General features: G+C 28.3%; 2 protein-coding genes across 3 annotated transcripts in view; one reads left to right on the forward strand and one right to left on the reverse strand.

Moving 5' to 3' along the window:
* LOC105844463 (uncharacterized) overlaps positions 1-8,232 on the forward strand; it is a 70,709-nt gene extending 62,477 nt beyond the window's left edge. For both annotated transcript variants that reach the window (XM_065798247.1, XM_065798246.1), the window contains exons 9-10: positions 1,181-1,948; positions 3,410-8,232. In XM_065798247.1, the coding sequence (XP_065654319.1) occupies positions 1,181-1,948; positions 3,410-7,911 (5,270 nt within the window). In that variant the 3' untranslated portion in view covers positions 7,912-8,232. The remainder of the gene's footprint in view (positions 1-1,180; positions 1,949-3,409) is intronic.
* A 5,578-nt stretch (positions 8,233-13,810) lies between these two features.
* Positions 13,811-16,922, reverse strand: LOC100209420 (chymotrypsinogen B). Its single transcript, XM_065798248.1, has 7 exons — positions 16,652-16,922; positions 15,791-15,880; positions 15,665-15,712; positions 14,805-15,003; positions 14,486-14,697; positions 14,275-14,390; positions 13,811-14,099 (listed from the first exon to the last, which is right to left on the reverse strand). Exons 1-7 carry the CDS (start codon positions 16,734-16,736, stop codon positions 13,869-13,871), a joined length of 981 nt encoding a protein of 326 aa, XP_065654320.1. The 5' UTR covers positions 16,737-16,922; the 3' UTR covers positions 13,811-13,868.
* Positions 16,923-22,491: the final 5,569 nt, after the last annotated feature.

Below are 22,491 nucleotides of genomic sequence, written 5' to 3' on the forward strand. Positions count from 1 at the left end.
ACCACCAATCTCATGCTTCTGAGGCAAGCCCGCTATAATATATATAGAATAAAAATATATAAAATTTTTAAAATTCTTTTGTAAGTTATTAATCAACTTATTTAATCTTTAACTATCAACTATAAAACAAAATAAAACTTATTTATCAATCAACTTATTTAACCAAATACTTATTTAATCAACGTTGACACTAATCCTAACCATAAATTAAAAGCTTCACTACAGCAAATTTCACCAATTCATTGAATTAAAATTTCAACATTTCCACCAGACGTCAGAGCAAAAAGGTCTTTTTTTCCTATTGTGATTAAAGTCAGCGTTCCGTCTACTTTAAACTTGATGCAAAAGCTCAAATACTTGATAACTAGCCAGGTCCTGGTAGAGGGCGTTTTTTTTTTTGTCTAAAAAATGCAACTTATGATTATCTCTTTTGCTTTAATAGTCAAATACTACTTGAAAAAATAGTGCCTTCATTGTGAAATAGTCCTTAATAATCCTCTGAACTTAGTAATCCTCTGAACTTAGCCGAGACAAGTCTTGCTCTTGTCTCTACTACTCCAATTGTCCAAGTGAGCAAAAACTACTAATGCACTATTTTTCCACAATTATTTTATTTTATTTTTTGACTTCTTTGTATTCACCAATCATTTTCTACACTCAAAAACAAATAGTAAAGGGCATTATGTTAATTTTACAATAATTTAGTGCTACTACTTTTTCAGCAAGTCTCTTGCAATATGTTTTACTTTTTTTTTACATGCCATTTTGGAAAATATTTCACTTTTATTATGCATGGGACCCACATTGACTTACCTGATGTTAATTGAAATTCATCAGATTTTACAGGATGAGCAACTGGTGTTAGGACCATTCCCAGTTGCTGAAAAATTCTAACCAATGATTTAATTTTGCACAGTGGCATATTTGAGTTCAACATCGTAATAATCAGATGTGCTTATTGTAAATCCACACAACAGGCAATGCAGCATTTTTCTTTTGACACTTTGCAATGTGTAGTTTTTGAGTTTTACTACTGGATTGGAGCATTTTACGAGCATTAACTTTTTTAATTTGTTTTTATGAAAACTAAGAATTTTATTTTGACATCATGTATATATATATATATATACTACATATATACTTTTTTTCCTTATTTTTGTTTTTTTTCATTTTCTTTTAGGTTTGCTGTTTAATGAGACAATTTTGTCACAAACCAAATATGAGTTTTTATTGGAAGCAGTTGATTCTCAAGGACTTAAAGCAAGCTTGAAATTATTAGTTTTTATGCCAAAAGATCCACTTCCGTTTCCTGCATTCGCTGCAAGTTTGAGATACACAATTACTATTTCTGCCAATATTTTAGTATATTTTCAAGTTCTTGAAAAACTAGAGTACTGGGCTGCTAAATGGCATAACATTAAAAAGCCTCAACTTTTTTTATATGGTTTGGAGTCAAATGTAATAAGGTTTTCACACTGTGAAGTATGTGGAAATCAAGACTTTAATAGACTACTGCAAAACTTTGTTGATAGTGAACAAGACTTTGGACGCGGTGATGAGATTATTATAGCAGAACTTAATGGTGTGTTTGACCCTTTGTTAGAATTAGAAAGTATAGGTTCAGAAGTAATTTATGACTATTGTTCCAAAGTTGCCCCTTTCTCTATGTTTATAATCCCTTTAAAAATGTGTTACCTTTGGTCGTTTGATCTTGTGTTAAACGAAACAACTACAATTTACAATTACAATGTTATTTTGACTGGTCCCAATCGAGTGCCTTTACCTTCAACTGAATTTATGTGGCTAAATAAATATGTTTTAGAAGCATATCCTAAAGAAAGCTTCTGGAAAAGTGTCAAGAATTACACTTATCAATATATACTTTTGGATAAAAAAACTGGTAATACAATGAGTTATGACAGGCCACTAACATTTGAAAGCGTTGTTGGTAAGATCTGCTTTTATGTTTTATACTTTTTATTACTTTTTTTTTTCATTATTTTTATTATTCAATTTCATTATTTGCTGTTTTATAAGCATTTACTATTTTAAGTATTTTTTTTATTTATTTTTATTAAAAAAAAATTTTCGATTATTTTAATGACTTTTTATTAAATTTACTTTTAAATTAAATCTGTCTTTGCCATTGAATTTTTGATTGGAGTTAAAATTTCTATGTTTAAACCTTTCTATGAAACACTGAAATTTATGTGAGTTTATTGTGCTAAAATTTAAACGATTTTAAAGAGGGTTTTTAGAAAAATGCATGAATAAATTGAACTGTTTTAAATATAAAAAACAACCTTTTTTATGGTATTATAAATATATAAAAATAAATAATTTTATTAGGATTTTATTATTTATTAAAATGAAGTTATTTAAATATTTTATGTTATAGTGCTCTAAGACAAAAATGAAACTCCCTTTAGACTCAAAATTTTTTATTCAAAATTCAAAGTGGCATGTTTCAAAAGTCATCATTTTCATTTGTTAATTTACTATGTTAATTTATTTATTAATTAATGTCTATTTTTTCAATTAGCAACAGTTTGAGAAATGCTTGTTTATATTAGACTAATTTTGATTTCAATTAAATTTATTTAATATTCAGATTTAGGTTCTGTAATTCAGGATTGATAGTAACAGGATTGATAGCAACAGGATTGATAGCAACAGGATTGATAGTAAAAGGATTGATAGCAACAAGATTGATAGTAAAAGGATTGGTAGTAACAGGATTGATAGCAACAGGATTGATAGTAAAAGGATTGGTAGCAATAGGATTGATAGCAACAGGATTGATAGTAAAAGGATTGATAGTAACAGGATGATGCTAAAGTTTTTTATTACTTTAGTTGAATTGTGCGTTTTTTCTTTTTCGAGATAGAATAGAAGAGGCCCAAGGAAAGAACCTTGTGGAACTCCACTCTCAACTGTTAACCATTTTGATAAACATTCCCCTAAAATTACTTGTTGCTTTATGTAAATAGTCTGCTATCCAGTTTAGTTTTATTCCGACAATACAATATGATTTTAACTTCATCACCAATTGCATATGAGGTATATTATCAAATGCCTTTGAGAAATCTGTATACAACCTATTAACACATCAGCCATTCTCAATAGCATCAAATAAAATATCTTTTGTTTCAAGTAGATCTGTGGTGCAGCTTTTGTTCTTTTAAAAACTATGTTGGTTACAATTTAATAAATTGTCACTTAAGATTGATTTGAGAATTTTGCATGTTATTGGCCTTAATGAAAGTGGTCTATAACTTGCTGGATTATTTTTATCTCCTTTTATGTGTAATGGTGCTACATTTGTTACATTAGTAATTATTATATTTTATTATATTATTGTGAAAATATAATGTATTTTTAATTTTGTTATGGGTTGTTCTTTTTATAGGAAGTCTTGATTCAAATTATCTTCAGTATATTGCAACTGTTCAAACCCCAACTGTAATGGACCAAGTAGACAATTTTTATATAAGTTTAGTTCTAACTTCAGTTCGTAATCAAGTTGGTCCTAAAAATGGATCTAATATCCATTTTTTACGATATGAGAAACTAGCATTTAATCGTTATAAAGTTTATTGGATTAACTGTTCAATGACAAATGATTGTACATCTTCTGATTATTTTAATGTTCATAAACTTGTTTCTTCTTTGACTCTACCACCTGGTTATGTTATTAATGTTCTTATGAATAATTGTATAAACAAACCAATCATTGGTTCTGCTATACATTTGTATATTCCAGTTTGTGGTCTTTTTAAATATAAACTCAATTCAAGTTTCACCAAACCTGGTACTATCATTAAACTAACTCAAGTAGACGGCAGCGACCTTCCACTTGATTCTTGGATACGTCTAAATGCTACATCAGGTGAGATTTATGCTTTACCAACAGAGTACATTGTTCAGTTAAAGCAAGTAAAGAACTATTTACTGCAATTTCTTACTGATTTTGTAACTTTAATCAATGTTACAGTAGAAGTTAAAAATGATAGAGACAGCTTCTATTCTGTTACTGCTGCTTTTCAGAGTTTTATGTCTCCTCAGACCCCACTGTTAGATATTGAGATTAAATTTCTTGAATTGATAGTAAGTTATTCTAAAAGAAACATGTTTGATTTTCGAGTTATATCAATAAGTTCTGACAGTTATTTGTATTATTTAAAGTATGCAGACTGCACAGTACCAAAGAGACTTTGTGAAAAAGATCAAAAAATAATATTGCAGAATGAAGCAAAAATCATGACAGTTGACAGGGAACCCAATAAGAACTTTAGCGCGTATATAGCTAATTACTTTTCTATAAACATAATTAATAATGACTTATCTTTATTAATGATAGAAGTACCGCCAGTTTTTAAAAAAGTAATTCCAACAGTTGTTTTATATGCATGTCAGCCCCAGTGTATAGATCTTAGTACTTTGTTTTTTGAAGCATGCAATGAGTTTTTATTATATACTTTTTATTTCGGCAATAACACTATTGTACCTAATTCTTATTGGGCTCAGTTAGCAAATCAATATATTTGCTTTTACCCAACTCCGAATGTAATTCCAGGTATATACAGATTTAAATTGAAAGTTTATAACAGTTGCAATAGCTCAGCGCAAATAGATGTTACTGCTAATATTATCAGTATCTACCAGCAAAACTTTGGTTATGAATGGTCAATGGATGTAAATATTTTGCAGTCATTGGATACTTCACATAATGTTTCTATGTTATATGATACTGATATTAGTATAATTAAGTTGGTATATGAACCATTAGTTCAGTATCTTTCCAACTCAACCGGTGCTCTTCAGCAAATCCAACTTTTATACTATAAAATTGATGCAAATATACTAACGCTCAAATTTGCTGATTGCAAAATGTGCACTGAACAAACTGTCACTAGTTTGAAAAATGCTTTATTTTTGGAACCAAGAGTTTTGAGTGAAAATTTAAAGAAAGTCATTAAAGTCATAAATGTAAGCTCTAGCACATGTAATCTGAAATCACCAAAATGTAACACTACCATGATTAATATTCAGGCTCCAATTTGCCAATTGTTTAAATTTAAATTTGAAAATAGTTTATGTTTTGACAATAATAAAAATGGACTGCAAAGTTTGTTTACAACCTTTTATAGTGCAAACTTAGAAACAGAACAACTGCCTGTTACATCATGGATACAATATGACAACCAGTCAAAAGTAATATATGGTTATCCAAAATACATTGGTTATACATATACTAATAGATACTTTTTGAAAGTTGCAGATAATGATAACAACCAAGCAATTATAGAAATTGATATTACCATATATGGTACACCTAATCTTGATTATCAGTTGACTATTAATGGTTATATATTTGATTTATTTAAAAGTTATTTACAGCAAGAAATGTGTTTAATTGAAAAAATAAGCAGTTATTTTAACTCTTCCATTAATAGCATGTACTTTCAGATTAACCAAAACAAACTTTTTGATTACACTTGGAGTTTTTGTAAAAAAATTACGAATTCGTGCGACTGTTCTGAAATTGCACGTACTCAAGAGTTGATTGAAAAAGATTTTTCTGAAGCTCTCAGACCTTGCGTGCTGGTAAATAACAAAGCTTATACATTATATGGTCAATGTAAAGCAACCCCGGGTCCCAAGGTAAATAATAAGATTTCAGAAATTTTAATAATTCCTGGAAACTTATACAATGTCAATTTGCCGATTCGTCAATTTATTGGCACTGAAGATAGTGGCAATTTATCATTGTATCTTGTTAAAAATGGAAATTTTGATTGGTTGCAACTTTATGGCAATTCCATTTGTGGGTTATTGGTATATGAAGACTATATACAACTTGGTTACAAAAAAGAATCAACTCAATTTTATTCAGTTGCAGCTAAAGATTCTTGTGGAAAAATAGCATATGATCAGTTTAGAGTAAAATTTATTGAGAATTTCTCAATAATTAGTTATCGAATTTATATTTTATTAGAAAATTCATATTACAATTTTGTGAGAAATTGCATATATCTTGGTGGGTTAATACAATTGCTTGCTGATACTGGAGGTGTTTCTAAAGATGATATTGTATTGTATAATCTTCAAGAAAGCAATAATACAGTAAATGGGACTACGATTGAATTTTTTTCAAAAACTTATACCAATTGCGAGAGCTCGCAGTTTGTCACATATGTAGAGAAATTTTATAAAGATGGAAAAGGAAATGAGGTTTTTATCCGGTCTTTAGAAAAATCTGGTTACAAAGTTAATGTTGTTAACCTTCTATTTAGTTTTCCTTGCTCACAGCCTGATCCACCTCGACCCTGGTTTTGGTTGATAGTTATAATAGTTGTTGTGTTTTTACTACTGCTGCTCTGGCTACTGTGGCTTTTTATTCCACGATGTTGCCCTAGTTGTTGCTCAAGATTTTGTTCTTGTTGTGATCCTTGTTGCAAAAAGGGTGGCAAGTTTGCTTCTCTATCTGCAGAAGGAAACACATGTTGGGGTGCTTGTTGTGGTGGTAATTTGCAGAGCAGAAAGTCGAGTTTTAATTCAGTAACAAAAATACCAGGATTTTCAAGTGTATCTCCATCCATTAGTAGAAAAAGTAGCGATACATCTGAATATCATATTAAAGTTGAGTCACCAGATAAAACTGACTGGGCAAACCAAAAACCAAAGCTAAATCCTATTGTAGATAAATTTACTCAAACTAGTGAGCATTCAATGCCCTCTAATAATACTTTAAATCTCATTAAACCACCACTGCCACCATTATCACCATCTTCACCATCGAGTTTTGTGCAAACTAGGTCTTGGCATGATGATAGAAAAAATATATACAAACATAAAAAAATATATATCGATGATATTGATGGTCAAAATGATAGGAACAATAAGTACAAACAAAAAAGTATATATCTAGATGATGATCAAGATGACAGAAGCAAGTACAAATATATAAATATGTATCATAATATTGGTGATCGCAATAACAACGTAAGTAGTTATCAACGTCATTTAAAAAATGAAAACTTTAATGAAGATTATTCAAATCGTGATCAAAGTTATTTTGATAGTGCAAGAAAAAATTCGTTTTATTTAGACAGGAATCGTGATTACCATGACTATAATGATGAACCACCAGGATATATGTTGTCAGTACCTTCAAAACATGAGATTGTTCACTACAAAGAAACTAGAAGACCTGATTATCATGATCCAGAAGTACATCAGCTAGGTCGTTATAATAGTGGGCGTTTAAGAAGACGCTCTTCATTTAAGCACCCAATAACCGTTAAAGTCCGACGTTCCGAGCTAAAGAAATACTTAGGATCAAATGATACCAATAAAATAAAACTACAACCTGGTGATATACGGCGCTTGTTGCGTGGTAATGCAAGAGTAAAATTGTTAGGCGAAAGAGATTACGACGATTCCCCCGATAAAACATATCGCAAATTATCTGTTAAAAAAAAATTAAGCCATGGTAATCGAAACCGTAGTTATAGTACGACTTCTTTATCTGACGAACTTAACTCGAGAAAATTTGTTCAAAACCTACCAAATAGCTCAAGTAGCTCTTATGAGTTCTTTGATCGTCGCCGCAGTTATAGTGATTCTTCTGCTGATGATTATAAATTAGAACGACGAAGGGGCGCATCAATTAGTCCAAGAAAGATTTTTTTAACATTAGGTGAACAAATTTCACCTCGTATTAATGAGCGCAATTCACGTTTAACATTGAGAAAAGACTCATTTACGCGAAAACGATCTCAACAGCCAAACAATTATGTATACAAAGATCAGTCTTTTAGGAACAAAAGAAGAGATTCAACTGAAATGGCTTCTTTATCAAACAAATTTCAAGTAAATAAAACTTACCTTGAAGATAGTTATATATAACTATGACTTGGTTGATTTTTGTATTCTTTAATACATTAATGAAAGGATTTAATTATATAGCTGATTAGATTAAAATAAAATGTCAGCATACATTCTCACAGATTATATTTTTTATATAATTTAAAGTTGATGATGTTTTTGTTACGTCACGAGATGATGTTTTTGTTTGTCTAAAACACGTCACGATATGATGTTTTGTTAGTCTGAAACACGTCACCAGTAATAACAGTATTAATTTAAGCTTGATTCATTTTTCGAAGTAGTTCAGATATATGAAGTTTTATTCATTATGTTAACATTTGTAATAAATGTTTTTATTTACTTTATTGTTTTTATTTGCTTTATTGTTTTTATTTGCTTTATTTGCCGTTTTTCTATTAGTTTATTATTAAATTTGTTTTTTCTTTTTATTAATTATTTTGTTATTTTTAAATAATCAATTAATTCAAATTCTTTGCATAAAATAGATAATAGTCTCTTGACAAAACATTTAAATTGAATTAGAGTGGATCCTTATGCCGCTTACTTGTGGAAATATCAAAAAATACCCATGATACAATAATATATATTAATAATAACAACAAAAATATTAACAATAATAATGATAATGATAAAAAGAATAATGATAACTAATGATAAAACTAGAAAATTATCAACAACCAAAATTTAAATTAGAAAAATTATGATTATTTACAACTTTCTTTTTGTTTTTCAGCCCTTTTTTTTCTTTACATTTCTTTCGTTTTTTCGCTTTTCCAATCTTGTCTTTCCTTTATTATTATTTCTATAACAGCTAATACAAAAATTATCAACGAATTCTTAACAAATTATGTTTCTTGTTTAGTATCATATGTAAATCAATCCTTTCAGAGTTATATTTTAACGCTTTTAACGGATCTAGAATCCACTACCCATTCCGGTAAATTGTTCCATCGGAAAACAACCGAAAATTTGTAAAGAATTGCTGACTACTTAAACAATTTTTAACGGATACGGATGTGACGCAATGTTTATAGCTTCTAATACTGGATGCTGGACCTAAGCTATTAATTGAATGCATTTTTGTTTGAACCTTCTTCATATCAATAGATTCGAGGCCATTGTATAGTTTATATTGTTAAATAATGTCACTTCTTCGTCTCCGAACTTCTAAAGTTTTTAAGCCTAATATTTTTAATCTTTCATATCCTAAATGTCGTAGTTTTGGGATCATTTTTGTAGTTTTTCTTTGAATTTTTTCAATTCCTTTTCTTTTCATGAACATGACATCTTTTTTTGTAATAGGGATACTAAGCTTGAATTGCAAACTCCGCGGTCTAACGTACATGCAATAAAGCAACTTCGTGAGATATCTTTGTACTTAAAAATGTTATTTAATATTGCAAGCACAAGGAACCTGCGGTAGTTTACTTTATACATTAACCCAATCTGTTTTTTCTCCCATCACCACTCTTTATCTTCTATTAGATAAGAATAATTCAGTCTATTTAAGAGGCATACCAACGATACCATAAGCATAAACCGTGGCATATAATTTTATCTGCAACACCGTCAAATGCATTCTGGAAGTCGATACACAAAACATTAATTGAAATACCATTTAATATACCTGTTAAAATATATGTTAATAATACATCTGTTAAAATGTCAAGGGTTTCTAGTAAATTAGTGGCGCAGCTCTTTCCTTTCAGAAAACTATGCTGTTCTTTTGCTAATAGCTTGTGTGATATAAAGTGCTATATTTTACTATATAATCACCAATGATTCTTTCTAGTATTTTGCATGAAATCAACGTACAGTGGAAAATTACATGGCCAAAAATCAAAAAGTGACTTCAAACATTGTCTGTTTGTGGGTTTTGTTCAAAAATTACAAAAGTTAAGACTATGCAAAATTTACACCCCTCATTGGGGGAGGGGTCTAAAAATTTGCATGGTTTGCATCATAACTTTTGTCATTTACAATATTTTTCTACGAAATTTATAATCTGTTAATAAATTTAAGATAAAATTTGACTATATTAGTGCCCTCACGTTTGGGCAGGGGTGGAGGCTAACGTTTTAGTGGTTTTTTGTTCCCAGGCCTCCGCCATCCCAAATTTTTGCAACGCTTCCTCATTTGACACAGATATGTTTGGAGTTAGCACAATGTGCGAAAGTGTCCTATCTGAAACATCAAAAAATCCTGCCGGCGCCCATTATGCTTAACACTCAGCTAACTAAGTTGTAAGTGAAATGACGCCTGAAGAAGCTTTATTAAAATGCTCATGTAAAGAAGCATCATGCAGATTTCCATCTTATCAAGTGATTTCCAAAATAAAAGCGAGTTCTTATCTTTAAAAACATCAATTGACGTTACTAAAACAAAGGCCAAAGCTAAACTACAGGATCTTATTAATCACACATTCAAGAGACTAATGAAACTACATGAAAAAGAAATTTTAAAATATATGGATGAAATTTTGATAAATAAATAATAATTAGTGGTGGACGGAACATCAAGTCACTCAATATTTTTTTTTTTTTTTTTCTTTAATATTTTGCCGTTTAAAAATATTACAATAACCAATTATATTTTACAATTTTTACATTAGTAACGACAGGACTTCTAGAAGATCATATGGATCTTGTCATGAAGCCCTTTACAATATATGGTTAATTTTTGATAAAAATACAATGTCTTAAAGTAAAATAATAATAATAATACAACTTTATGCAAAAACATGAACAACTTTAACATAAAAACCAAGATAAAATTTTAAAAAGCCAAGATTAAAAAATAAATAAAATATACAAAATAGAACAACAACGAACAAACAAACAAACAAAACATAAAAACAATTACAAATAAATCAAAATATTTTCAATTAAAAATATAATTTTTTTAAGTTTTTGTTTGAATGAAGCAAAAGTTGGGTAGAAAAATCAAAATTTGGTAAGACTAGTTTGTTCCAGAGATAAGGACCTCGATAAGAAACAAAAAACTGGTCCTTGCTTTTATGGAAAAAAGGGGCAGTAAGTCTGTTATTAATTCGAAGATTATATTTGTTTTTAGGTTTCATACAATAAAGATTTTGTAATACGTTTGGCAACAAATTTTCTCTACATTTAAACATGAAACATAAAATGTTAAAGACATTTTGTTGATATACGTTTAAAATATTCATTTCTTTAAAAAGTTGTTTCGTATGAAAAAACCGATTTTTAAAATTTATTGCGCGAGCTGCTTGTTTCTGATGAAGGTAAAGAGAATTTAGATTTGTTCTATGAGTGCTTCCCCATAAAATATTCGCGTAGTTTATATGACAATGTATAAATGAATAGTATAATTGTGTTAACTGGTGTTTACATAATATACTTCTTGCTTTATAGAGAATTCTGATGCATTTAGCGATTTTATTGGAGGTATTATCAATATGATTTCTCCAAGATAGATTCTCATCAATATATACTCCAAGAAACTTAGTAACTTTTTCTCTTTTTATTATTATATTATCAATTAAAAGGTCTGGCATGATATGAGGCAGTTTCTGTTTTTTTAAAGGTGGATAAAAAAGTGTCCATTTAGTTTTTTCTATTATTTCTATACAATTTATTTTGTTTAAACCAAACAGATACTTTTTTTAATTCATTTGTCATATTAGTAAAAAGCATATTAATATCTTTATGAGACAAAAACAAGTTAGTGTCAGCTGCAAAATTTATCGTTGTTAAGTTTGATCATTTATGAAGATCATTTATGTATATTAAAAAAATAAGTGGGCCAAGTATGGATTCTTGTGGAACACCACATGTTAAATTCATTAATAGATGAGATATAGAATCTTTATTGTAAACAAACTGTTTGTGGTTAGTAAGATAACTTTCAAACCATACTATTTTTTTATCTTTAATACCATATGATATTAATTTTTTTAACAGTATTTGATGATTGACAGTATCAAATGCCTTAAACAAATCAATAAACACTCCTTGTGTGAAGCAAGAGTTTTTAAAAAAGTCAGTTATATTGCGCGTTAGTTGAAGATTGGCATGCTCGGTTGAATTATTTTTTTTGAATCCAAATTGGCTTTCGTATAAAATTTTATTTTCAACAAGATATGAGTAGATTCGGTTGTACATTATTCTTTCTAAAATTTTTGAAAAAACTGAAAGAACTGAAATAGGGCGATAATTTGTTATATTTGTACGATCTCCTGTCTTAAAGGTTGGAGTTACTTTTGCTATTTTTAGTTTATCTGGAAAAGACCCTTGTGCAATGGATGCTCTGAAGATTTTATAAAGAATATCTTTTATAACATTGTAGGAAATAATCACAATACTTGTGTTAATATCATCATACCCAGTAGCTTTATTACGTTTTAATTACTTAAAAGCAACTTCAAATTCATTAAAAGTTAACTCAGTAAAATTTAGATTAGAGCTTATTGATGTTTCGAACTCATCATGAATGAAATACTATCGCTTAATTTTGTACCGATAGTGGTGAAAAGATTATTAAATTCAAATGCAATATCATTTGAGTCATTTATAATTTGTTATCGACTTGTATAAAATTTGGGAGTAAATTTTTATTTGGTTTAAGTTTTCCAGAAACCTCCTTCATGATTTGCCAGACGCGTTTTGAGTTGTGCTTATATTTATTAAGCAAGTTTGAATAGTAGTTTTTTTTTGCATTTTTGCGAAGCTCTTCAAATAAGTTTGTATAAGTTTTATAATTTTGTTTATGTTTTTCAGATTTTGATTTTAGGTATTTTATGTAAAGCTTCTGTTTAATTTTTGACGATTTTCTGAGACCTTTAGTAATCCAAGGAGATGACTTTTCTTTATCGCTTAAAACTATTTCAATTAAAAGAAAATTGGAATCATACACTTGGTGAAAAGTTTTGAAAAAATTATCGTAGATTATGTTGATATAATCATTAAAGTTAATATAACCCCAATCTACAAGTGATAATTGTTCTCTGAAAGAATTTAAATTATTATTGTTGATAAGCCGTTTTTATAGAATATAGAATTGACGTTAATAATTCCAGTCAAAATAACCTTCAAGATTCGGATCTATTAGTCACAGCAACATCACCTCTTTGGCTGTATGCACAATCAGATTCAAACAATATTTTATGGAATAACATAATGTCTCAGAGTATTAGAATCTGTTGACCAATTATGCTGGAGTATATAAAGGAAAATAAAGAAGTTGCATTAAAGGTTAAGGTGGAAACCGAAAAAGAAATTCTTAATTTATATCCTGTTAAAGTTTATCTTCCAGAGTATAAGTTATGTCATATGTTTTTATCAACTTTAGTTTTGTCCTTTCAATGAATGATGGGAAAACCTTAGTTAACATCACGTACACTTCTTCGACACAATGTTGACTGATTTGTCACGCCACACCTAACATAATGAGCGATCTAAAAAATCTTTAAGGAAGGATTTGTTACACATGGGCAGGCATTGTGCTATGGCATTTTATCACTCCATGTTTGGATTAGGTTTTTTGAAATTATTTTACATATTTATATAGAATTAAAATAAAAACTTGGAAAGTAAAAAATGTTTACAAGATCAATATTTATTGAGAAATCAAGTATTAATGGTAGGATGTTTGAAGAATTTGGTTTGAGAGTTGATGAACCAAGAGCTGGCTCATCAGGAACTAGTAATACCGGAAATATATGCCATTTTTCTATTTTTGGCCTTGTTGACATATATGATTCTTTACAGGTATCCAGTATTTGTTCATTTGAATGTTTTATGCAGTTTTTAAATGATTCTAATATTAGTGTTACCTTGAATTTTAATTTTTTTCTCAAAAGCATTCACTACAAAACTGTTTTAATAAACAAGTAAAAATACGTTACTAGGTAACAAACAAAAAATGGGTTAAAACTCAAAACTTAAAAACTCAACTTTATTCTTCAAAAAATCAAACTTTTATTTGACGTGAAAAATGATTTAATTGTTTTTCATCTCGTATTCTAACCAACTTCGTAGCTTAGATATACGAGCAAAAACTGAATAGGCCGCCGACGCATCACACTTAGGTGATCCCCAACTGACCACACCGTGAAGTTGCCATCTTCCATTTGTGCCAGTTCTGCAAACAAATCCGCTTCCAGAATCTCCGTGACATGATGCCATGTTTGTTTTGCCTCCGTGTCCTGCGCACAACATGGTCTCAGAAATCTGAAAAATTTAAATATTTGTTAATTAATTCTTATCATCAGTGTTTTTATTTGTAATTTTTTTACTTTTAGGACATTTTATACTATTTTAAGATTTTACAGTTTTTAAAATTTAATAAAATATTATATAAGAAGCTGATATATTGACTATATAAGAAGGCTGTAATTAACTATACCGGAATAGGTATTATGGCTTTATTCAGGTTACGACACTCATTGTTAGAGATAACAGGTAGTTTAGCTTGTTGAAGTACTGTATGAGGTGTTCCAGTTACTGCAATTTTACCCCAGCCTATAAGAAATACATTTTTAAAGGATTATATATTTTAATTTTTAATTTTATGTTAAAATTAGAACTAAGAAAAAACTATTTACTATTTTTTATACCTGTCACAAAACATTCAGTTCCGTTTGGAACATCTATAATAGGTAAGCATATTGGTTGAACCCAATTATTGAACTGAATAGGTTTGCTAAGTTTTAGTAGCCCAACATCGTGGTCCAAAGTTAATCTCCAGTAAGCAGGATGTGGGATAATTTTTTCAACTCTGTGATCAACCTCAAAACCTTCAACTTTTCGGACATCGTATTCTCCTACTCTAATGTAAACAATGGTTTGGTTTCAAACTGACTAACAGACTTTAAAAATAAATACAAAGTCGGAAAAATCTTTGGAAACAAAGAGAATACTTAAATCACACCTTACCTAACGATAAAATTTTCAGCAACAGCTTCTCTAGGTAAACAATGCGCAGCTGTAATAACATAATTTGGCGACACAATTGTACCACCACATCCACGATTACCTCTAAAATACACAACGACTTGCCATGGCCAAGATCCAGGTACTGCATCATCTCCACCAATTATCCTGCTTGTTGATATCTGTTGGAGACCGCATTGTTCTTAATGTTATAGTTACATATTTTAGATAAAATTATGATTTTTGGTATTGATGTTTACTATGTATTTACTACTTACTAATGACTTGTAACTAACGACTTGTAACTAACGTAACTGTGTAACTAACGACATGTATCTAACTAACGTAACTGCGTAACTCGCCTTATTTTACTACTAAATTCAAGAAACGTGGTCTCTATAAATAGTTGTACTTTAATTTTTCTTCTTTTGTGGTTTTGTTCCTAAAAGATTTCTGTCAAAACTGTTGTTGTTATTTATTTTAAACTTATTATTATCGAAAAATTTACTTTTTACCTATTCATCCATTCAAGCCAAATAATTTACAGTGATTATTGTAGTTCATATTATTTATAAAAGTAAGTATGGTAGTTTATGTAATTAAGAAATGATCGTTTTTTCTTTCTAAATATAAACTTCTGAATAATTTTTCTAACATTTTTTTAATAATAGCTTTATATATATATATATATATATATATATATATATATATATATATATATATATATATATATATATATATATATATAAAGCTCTGCTAACATATATATAAAAAAAAACTCTGCTAACACATATACATACGCATCATTAGGTACTGTAGCTTAAATCATGCAAAACATAAATTTAAAAAAATTGAAAAGTTACCTGTTAATGGAACTTTTGTTTGAGGAACGATTGTTGGTGGGTTAGGTCCTAAAATATAAAATGGTTACGCTAGTTAGAAATTAAAAAGTTATTTATTTTATGAAAGTATTTTAATGTAAAAAAAACCTGAGCATGTGTGACAGCATCGTATTTTAAAAACAGAAGCATTGCAATCTATGTTTTGATTGCAAAGCATAGACGATACATCTTTGCATTCTAAACAAATAACAAACTAATAATAATTGATAAAAACACAAAAAAAAGATACATAACAAATTAAAACAATTATACTGAAATATTATAAATTTAGTAAAAAAGCCGTGTTTAAAACAATCACATTACAGAGATTTTTTAAAGCACATGATCATAATATTACTTTCTAATACAGTTCCAATTGCACTAACATTACATGTAAGAAAACAGAGGGTAGGTGAAAATGAATACAAATCTCACAGCTACATGTACTATTAAATTTTTTTTGTGTGTGAATAAGTTAGTGATTTAAATTAGAACATTTATTTTATAATCCAACGCATTTATAAAAATAGTTTGCGACTTTTTTTTTTCTTGAGCGACGTTATTATGCTAAAAAATAATTTTCAAATAAATATTAAAATTAAACAAAAAATGAAATAAAAATATTGCTATAAATAAATAAAAGTTATAAAATTTAAAATAATCTATAGCCTTCAAACTGATATAAACAATTAAAAAAAACCGTGAACTCAACCTTCTTTCAAATCAACAAAAAAACAACAATCTTGCTTTTATGGCAAACTATTCGCGGTTCCTCAAGAAATCATCAGTATTAAGGCCATCAAAATTTGATGTTAAAAAACAATTACCTATTGAGTGACCTTTTTTATTTCATACTGCTATTAAAATTTACTGTTCATACTGTGCATACTTGATTCTTCAAAGTTATTTAATAGACAAGAATAATTTGTTAAAAAACTTTTAAAATTCAAACGTTTGAAAAATACAAACCTTTTTCTGAAGCTGCAAAGTTAATTAAAAGAAAGAAAAATGCCCAAATTAGTGTTGCTGTTTCCTTTAGGAATTTTGATGCCATTTTTTTTTTTTTACTTATTAACTTTTTAGAAGGCCAAGTTAAAAAAAAAAGTCACTTCATATATTGTGCATATGGTTCTCAAAAACATCTGCTGGTACCCAGTTTTAAAAGAGATCCTAAAACGTGGATTACCTAGTTCACAAGTTATGTACATACGGCAAAGTACACGTTCTTTAACAAACAAACAAAAAAATAAAAATCTTACCAAGAATAAAAAGCATAAAAAATGCGTCGCATATTCATGTTTGCATAATTAAATGATGCAATATGTACTAATGGCCACTTTTACAAATATATTTTTAATAAATATTTTGAAAGTAAAAAACGCCTATATGCAGCTGTATTTAATTTAGCACATCGGTTTACATGCTTAATGTTATATCGAACGAAACCGTTTCTTAATAATGAATCTTTAAAAAAGGTATAGGTTTTGTTTATACACTTCCTCTATTATTCTTACTGTAACGTTGCCTGGGGTAGCACTAATCGCACTAAACTCATAAAAATTATAGCAAACAAAAACATGCTTGCATGATATTGTTTCGGGCAAACATGAATTCACATATCAAACCTCTCTTACACCAGCTTGAAGTTTTAAATATTTATAAGGTTAATACTCATCAAGTAATGTTTTTTATGTTTAAAGCAAAATGTGGGCTATCTCCAGTAACAATTCAATCTTATTTTAATGAATTCTCTCATAAATATTCTTCCAAATTTTGAGAGAACAATTTTGTCATTCCAGATTTAATATCGGGAACTTTTTGTTTGAAAAAATTTTCTTCATATTTTTTATGAAAAAAAAAAAATTCGTTTTAAACTGCACTTTGGAAAATTTAAAGGCTGATTCAAAACGGCATTTACTAAACATGGACTTCGATATACTAGATTTACTTTGAAAACAATTTAAAATGTTTCGAATTAAATAAATCATTTAAAACTATTACATTTTCTATAGCTTTCGTTACTAATTGTTTTCTTTTTTGTTATAGATAAATTAATCAGCCCTAAATACTTATTCATATTGCCTTACTCTAATAAAACATATTGCAATTTTTTGTGATTGATAACATGATTATCTCTAGCGTTGTTATGACCATTTAATAATTCGATATATATATATATATATATATATATATATATATATATATATATATATATATATATATATATTGTTGTTGTATGATTTAGTGTTAAAAACACTAAACTCTTGATCGTTGTAGAGTGCTCAATATTTAAGGTGGTACAACACCAAATATTTTCTCAAAATCTTTAAAAAAATGAAATTTTTGATATTTAGCTCATTTGATAGACAATTTATTGCAGATTAATAATATATAAAGTTAGTTGGCAAATTTTTTTTTTGATATTGAGAAAAAGTAACTTTTTTTTTTAAGTTCCATAGCAACGGCCTTAGCAACGCAAAACATCCATAAACACAACTGGATAATTTCTAGTTTGTTCTGTAATTAATAAATCATAAGCTTAAATAACTTTTTATAGTGGTTTTACATTATTACTTTCTCAAAATAAATTGTAAATAAAATCGCTAAATGCTGCTTAATTTGTTGAATAGTTAATATTCTGACTGATTAAAAAAATATTTGTTCTGAATAAAAGACTTAGGTTCTGTTAACTTATTAGCCTTAAAATGGTCAGATCCTATGCTAGAAGGAAAAAAAGACATTACCAAGGCATTAAACGTTACGACAAAGCACAAAAAATTCAATGCCAGAGCATAGTTATACCACAAGAGCCAAATTCTTTTACAACAATAGCCAGTGCAAAAAAAATTATTGCAAGGAAAAATCCAGAACTTCTTTATAATGATTTCAACTTTATAATGAACTTTGAGTTACTTCATTTAATAATTCTCGAAGTTATGAAATGTCCGAGTTGCTTTTCTTTAATTTTTATACAAAATCGTCCTAATAAAAGAATGGGACTTTGTTTGACTTTGGAACTTTGCTGTACTTCCTGTGATTGGTGTCATTCATTTCAAACTTCCATACCTATTTCAAATCTTTTTAAAAATTCTGTAGGAAGAGATAGCTATGAAATAAATGTTCTTTCTGTATTAGCATATAGAGAAATAGGTGAAGGTTATGAACCAATGAAACTATACCACCAACTAATGAACATTCCTTCAATTACCTACAATGCATATGATAAAATTAACAAAAATTATACAATGCTTATGAAACTGTTGCTCAACAGGTTACTAACAAAGCAGCATTAGAAACTAGAAACTTGATTGATAATAATGCTTCACATGATGATACAATTCAATGTCAGGTTTCAGTTGACGGAACGTGGCAAAAAAGAGGTCACTCATCATTTAATGGTGTTGTCACAGCCATATCTACTTTAACAGGCAAATGTATAGATGCTGTTGTGTTGTCAAAACATTGTAAAGGATGTATTCTTTGGAAAAGCAAAAAAGGAACTCCAGAAAAGAGGATTGGAAAGCATACCATAAATGTCTTGCAAATCATCAAAGATCATCTGGTTCTATGGAAGGTGCAGGTGCAATTACTATTTTCCATTGGTCTGTCGAAAAATATAAGTTACAATATACTAGTTATTGGGTGATGGTGATACCTCATCGTATTCTGCAGTATTAGCTTCATGTCCATACAAAGATATAGAGATCAAAAAAGCAGAATGTATTGGGCACATCCAAAAAAAGAGGAAGTCGTGGTCACTCACTGCATCAACGTCTACGTGGAAAAAAGTTGTGTGATGGAAAACCAGTCGCAGGAAAAGGGAGGTTAACCAAAAAAGCACTTAACCTTTTACAAAATTTTTTTGGAATGGCTATTAGACAAAATTTAGGTAATATATATCAAATGAAAAAGGCTGTATGGGCAGTACTTTTTTACAACTCTGATATTAAAGACATGAGTATACGTCATCAATTTTGCCCACGAACTATTGTTAGCTGGTGTAAATGGCAACGTGACCATGTAAATGGACATAAAACATATAAACCCAAGCTAAGCTTGCCATTAGCAATAAAAAGTATTCTTGTCCCTTTATTCAAAGACTTAAGCAATGAAGAACTACTTAAAAAGTGCCTGCACGGTCTTACACAAAACAATAATGAAGCATTAAATGCTATAATCTGGAAACGATGCCCCAAACATATTTTTGTAAATAGAAATATTATTGAAATGTCAGTAAATTCTGCAATTATTAATTTTAATGAAGGTACCCATGTAATTATTGATGTTTTAAAAAATTTGGGAATACGTATTGCAGCGCCGTACTATCGCAAGTGCAACAAGTGCAATCGCACTGGGCCCCCTATTAAATAAATTAGAAAAACTTCTCCAATACCATAAATTACTACGAATTAAAAGAAAAAAATTTTTTTTTAGTTTCTGCACAGGGCCCCCAAAAGTTACAGGCGCTGACGTATTGGACGTTTTACTCAAATCAGATTGATTAACCGTGATAAATGCAGAATTAAAAAATGTACAATCAAGTCTTCACTTACTGCAAAATCCCAACGACAGAAGTTGCGTAACCAAAAAAAAGGGTTTAATGATAAGGAAGCTCAATTAGAGAACCATGCTAAGCTTATTCTGCTGGATTTTATTAGTTTTTCATACTTTATAGTTTACTTTTTTTGTCATTAAATCTTCTTTTGCGTTTTTCTCTGTTTTTGATTTTTGTGAAACATGGTGTTATTGAAAACATGATATCTTGTGAAGTAGTTAAGCAAATCACTTCAAATTTTCAGGAAATGTTTATTATACTATGTTGTAAGGAATAACATTTCAAAATTCAAAAATTATTCTCCCATCTCTTTATTTATTAGTTTTTAGGCCTAAAAAAAATTTTTTTTTAAAGCTTACAAATTTTTGACGCAGGATTGTATGACTTACAGCGTTTAATAATACTCCATTTGATTGAAGTTGTGAAATTGTTTTCTTTTAATCCCCATACTTCCTTAGACAACTCAGTGTCGTTTTTGTATTTTTTTATGTTAAAAGATTTTGTATGGTTCGCATAACGTAGCTTAAATGAGCTTAAATAAATAAAAAAAAACGTAGCTTAAATAGATAAATATATATATATATATATATATATATATATATATATATATATATATATATATATATATATATATATATATATATATATAAATATATATATATATATAAAGTTAGATAAGTGTTTTTAACTAATTTATATATATATATATATATATATATATATATATATATATATATATTCCCCTCTTCCCTCCCTCCTTTAGAGTCCAGAGCCAGCTTAGAGTGGCCCTTTATGAAAGTATTTTGAAAATCACAATAATTGAATAAAGAAAAGAAAAAAAAATTTATCAAATACATAATCGAAAATTTAATTTAGTATAAATAATCCTAACATGCTATGAATAAGATAAAATTTTAAGAGAGTAAATAAAAAACTAGGTAATATAAATAATACATATTATTGTTATTTATTATTATATTATACGTAGTATTATATTATGTGTATATTATATTATATATAATTACACATGTTATATTATATAAAAATATTTTTGTATATTATTAGATTAAATATCATTATACTATACGCAATTAATGTTTTATTATTTAAATAATTTAAGATAATTCTTTTAATTCTTAAAAGTTTTATATTTATTATGCTAATGAATAATTGGTTGTATAACTAATTGTATATTTTTATGCAACTTTGTTATTACATATAACGAATATACAAATAAAGCAAGCTTCTAAATTGTTATAACGTAGCAAAAAAGCAGTTTTTAATAATAACCCTTAACAGATTTATCTTAAAAATATCTTAGATATCTTTTTTGCAAGTACAGGTTTTAATAATATATAACAACTTCCTCTAAAAAAGTTCTATAAAAGGAATTATCAAAATACTTTTCAAATTTATTTGATAATTAAAATGTAAAACTATTATTACTATTAATTAAATAATCAAATATTCAGTTAAATGCTCTTCATGGGCGTCTGTGATAAGATCTTTAGGACTACTGGGAGCACTTAATAACTACATTTTTTTAAAAAAGAATTAATTTAATGTAATAAAAAGTACGTCTTGTCATTTACAACATTTTTTTTAATTTCATAAAATAAATATACGGTTCAGAACTAATAATATTTTAAAATATATTTGTTCAAGTTGCGTAAAATAAAAGTATATATGTATATAAACATACACACAAGTATATATGTATAGATGTGTACACTTAATTGTGTGTATATTTTCCCTCGAAAGATGCATAGCGAATTCTATTTTGGTATTTGCAGTAATGCCCTCTTTAACGAATTTTAACAACTGGAGAATATTTTCCTCTGTTTATATTGTCAATAACGTGCATATGTTTGTATAATGTTACCAAATCTCTTCTTTTCTTTCTTTGAGGTTTGTCAAGCCTAAGGCAATAAGTCGATCTTCATATTTTAGACTGATGAAATAGTTTTAATTGCTCTATGTTGTATTTTTTCAATCGTATCCTTTTATGAATGGAGACCAAGCTGGAACTGCAAACTCATGAAGTGGAGGAATGAATGTTAAATAAAGAGATCTCATAAGTTGACAATCAAAACTTGCAAACAATTTCTTTATTCGTCCCAGTAATTGATTTTCTTTCCCAATTGCTATAGTTACTTTATTTTTCCATTTAATATTTGTGGAAAATATAACTCCGAGATCTCGTTCAGACTCAGATTCATGAAGTTGTAAACCATTAATGAAAAATGGAAAATTT

This window comes from Hydra vulgaris, chromosome 05 (assembly GCF_038396675.1).
Source record: "Hydra vulgaris chromosome 05, alternate assembly HydraT2T_AEP".
Taxonomy (NCBI): domain Eukaryota; kingdom Metazoa; phylum Cnidaria; class Hydrozoa; order Anthoathecata; family Hydridae; genus Hydra; species Hydra vulgaris.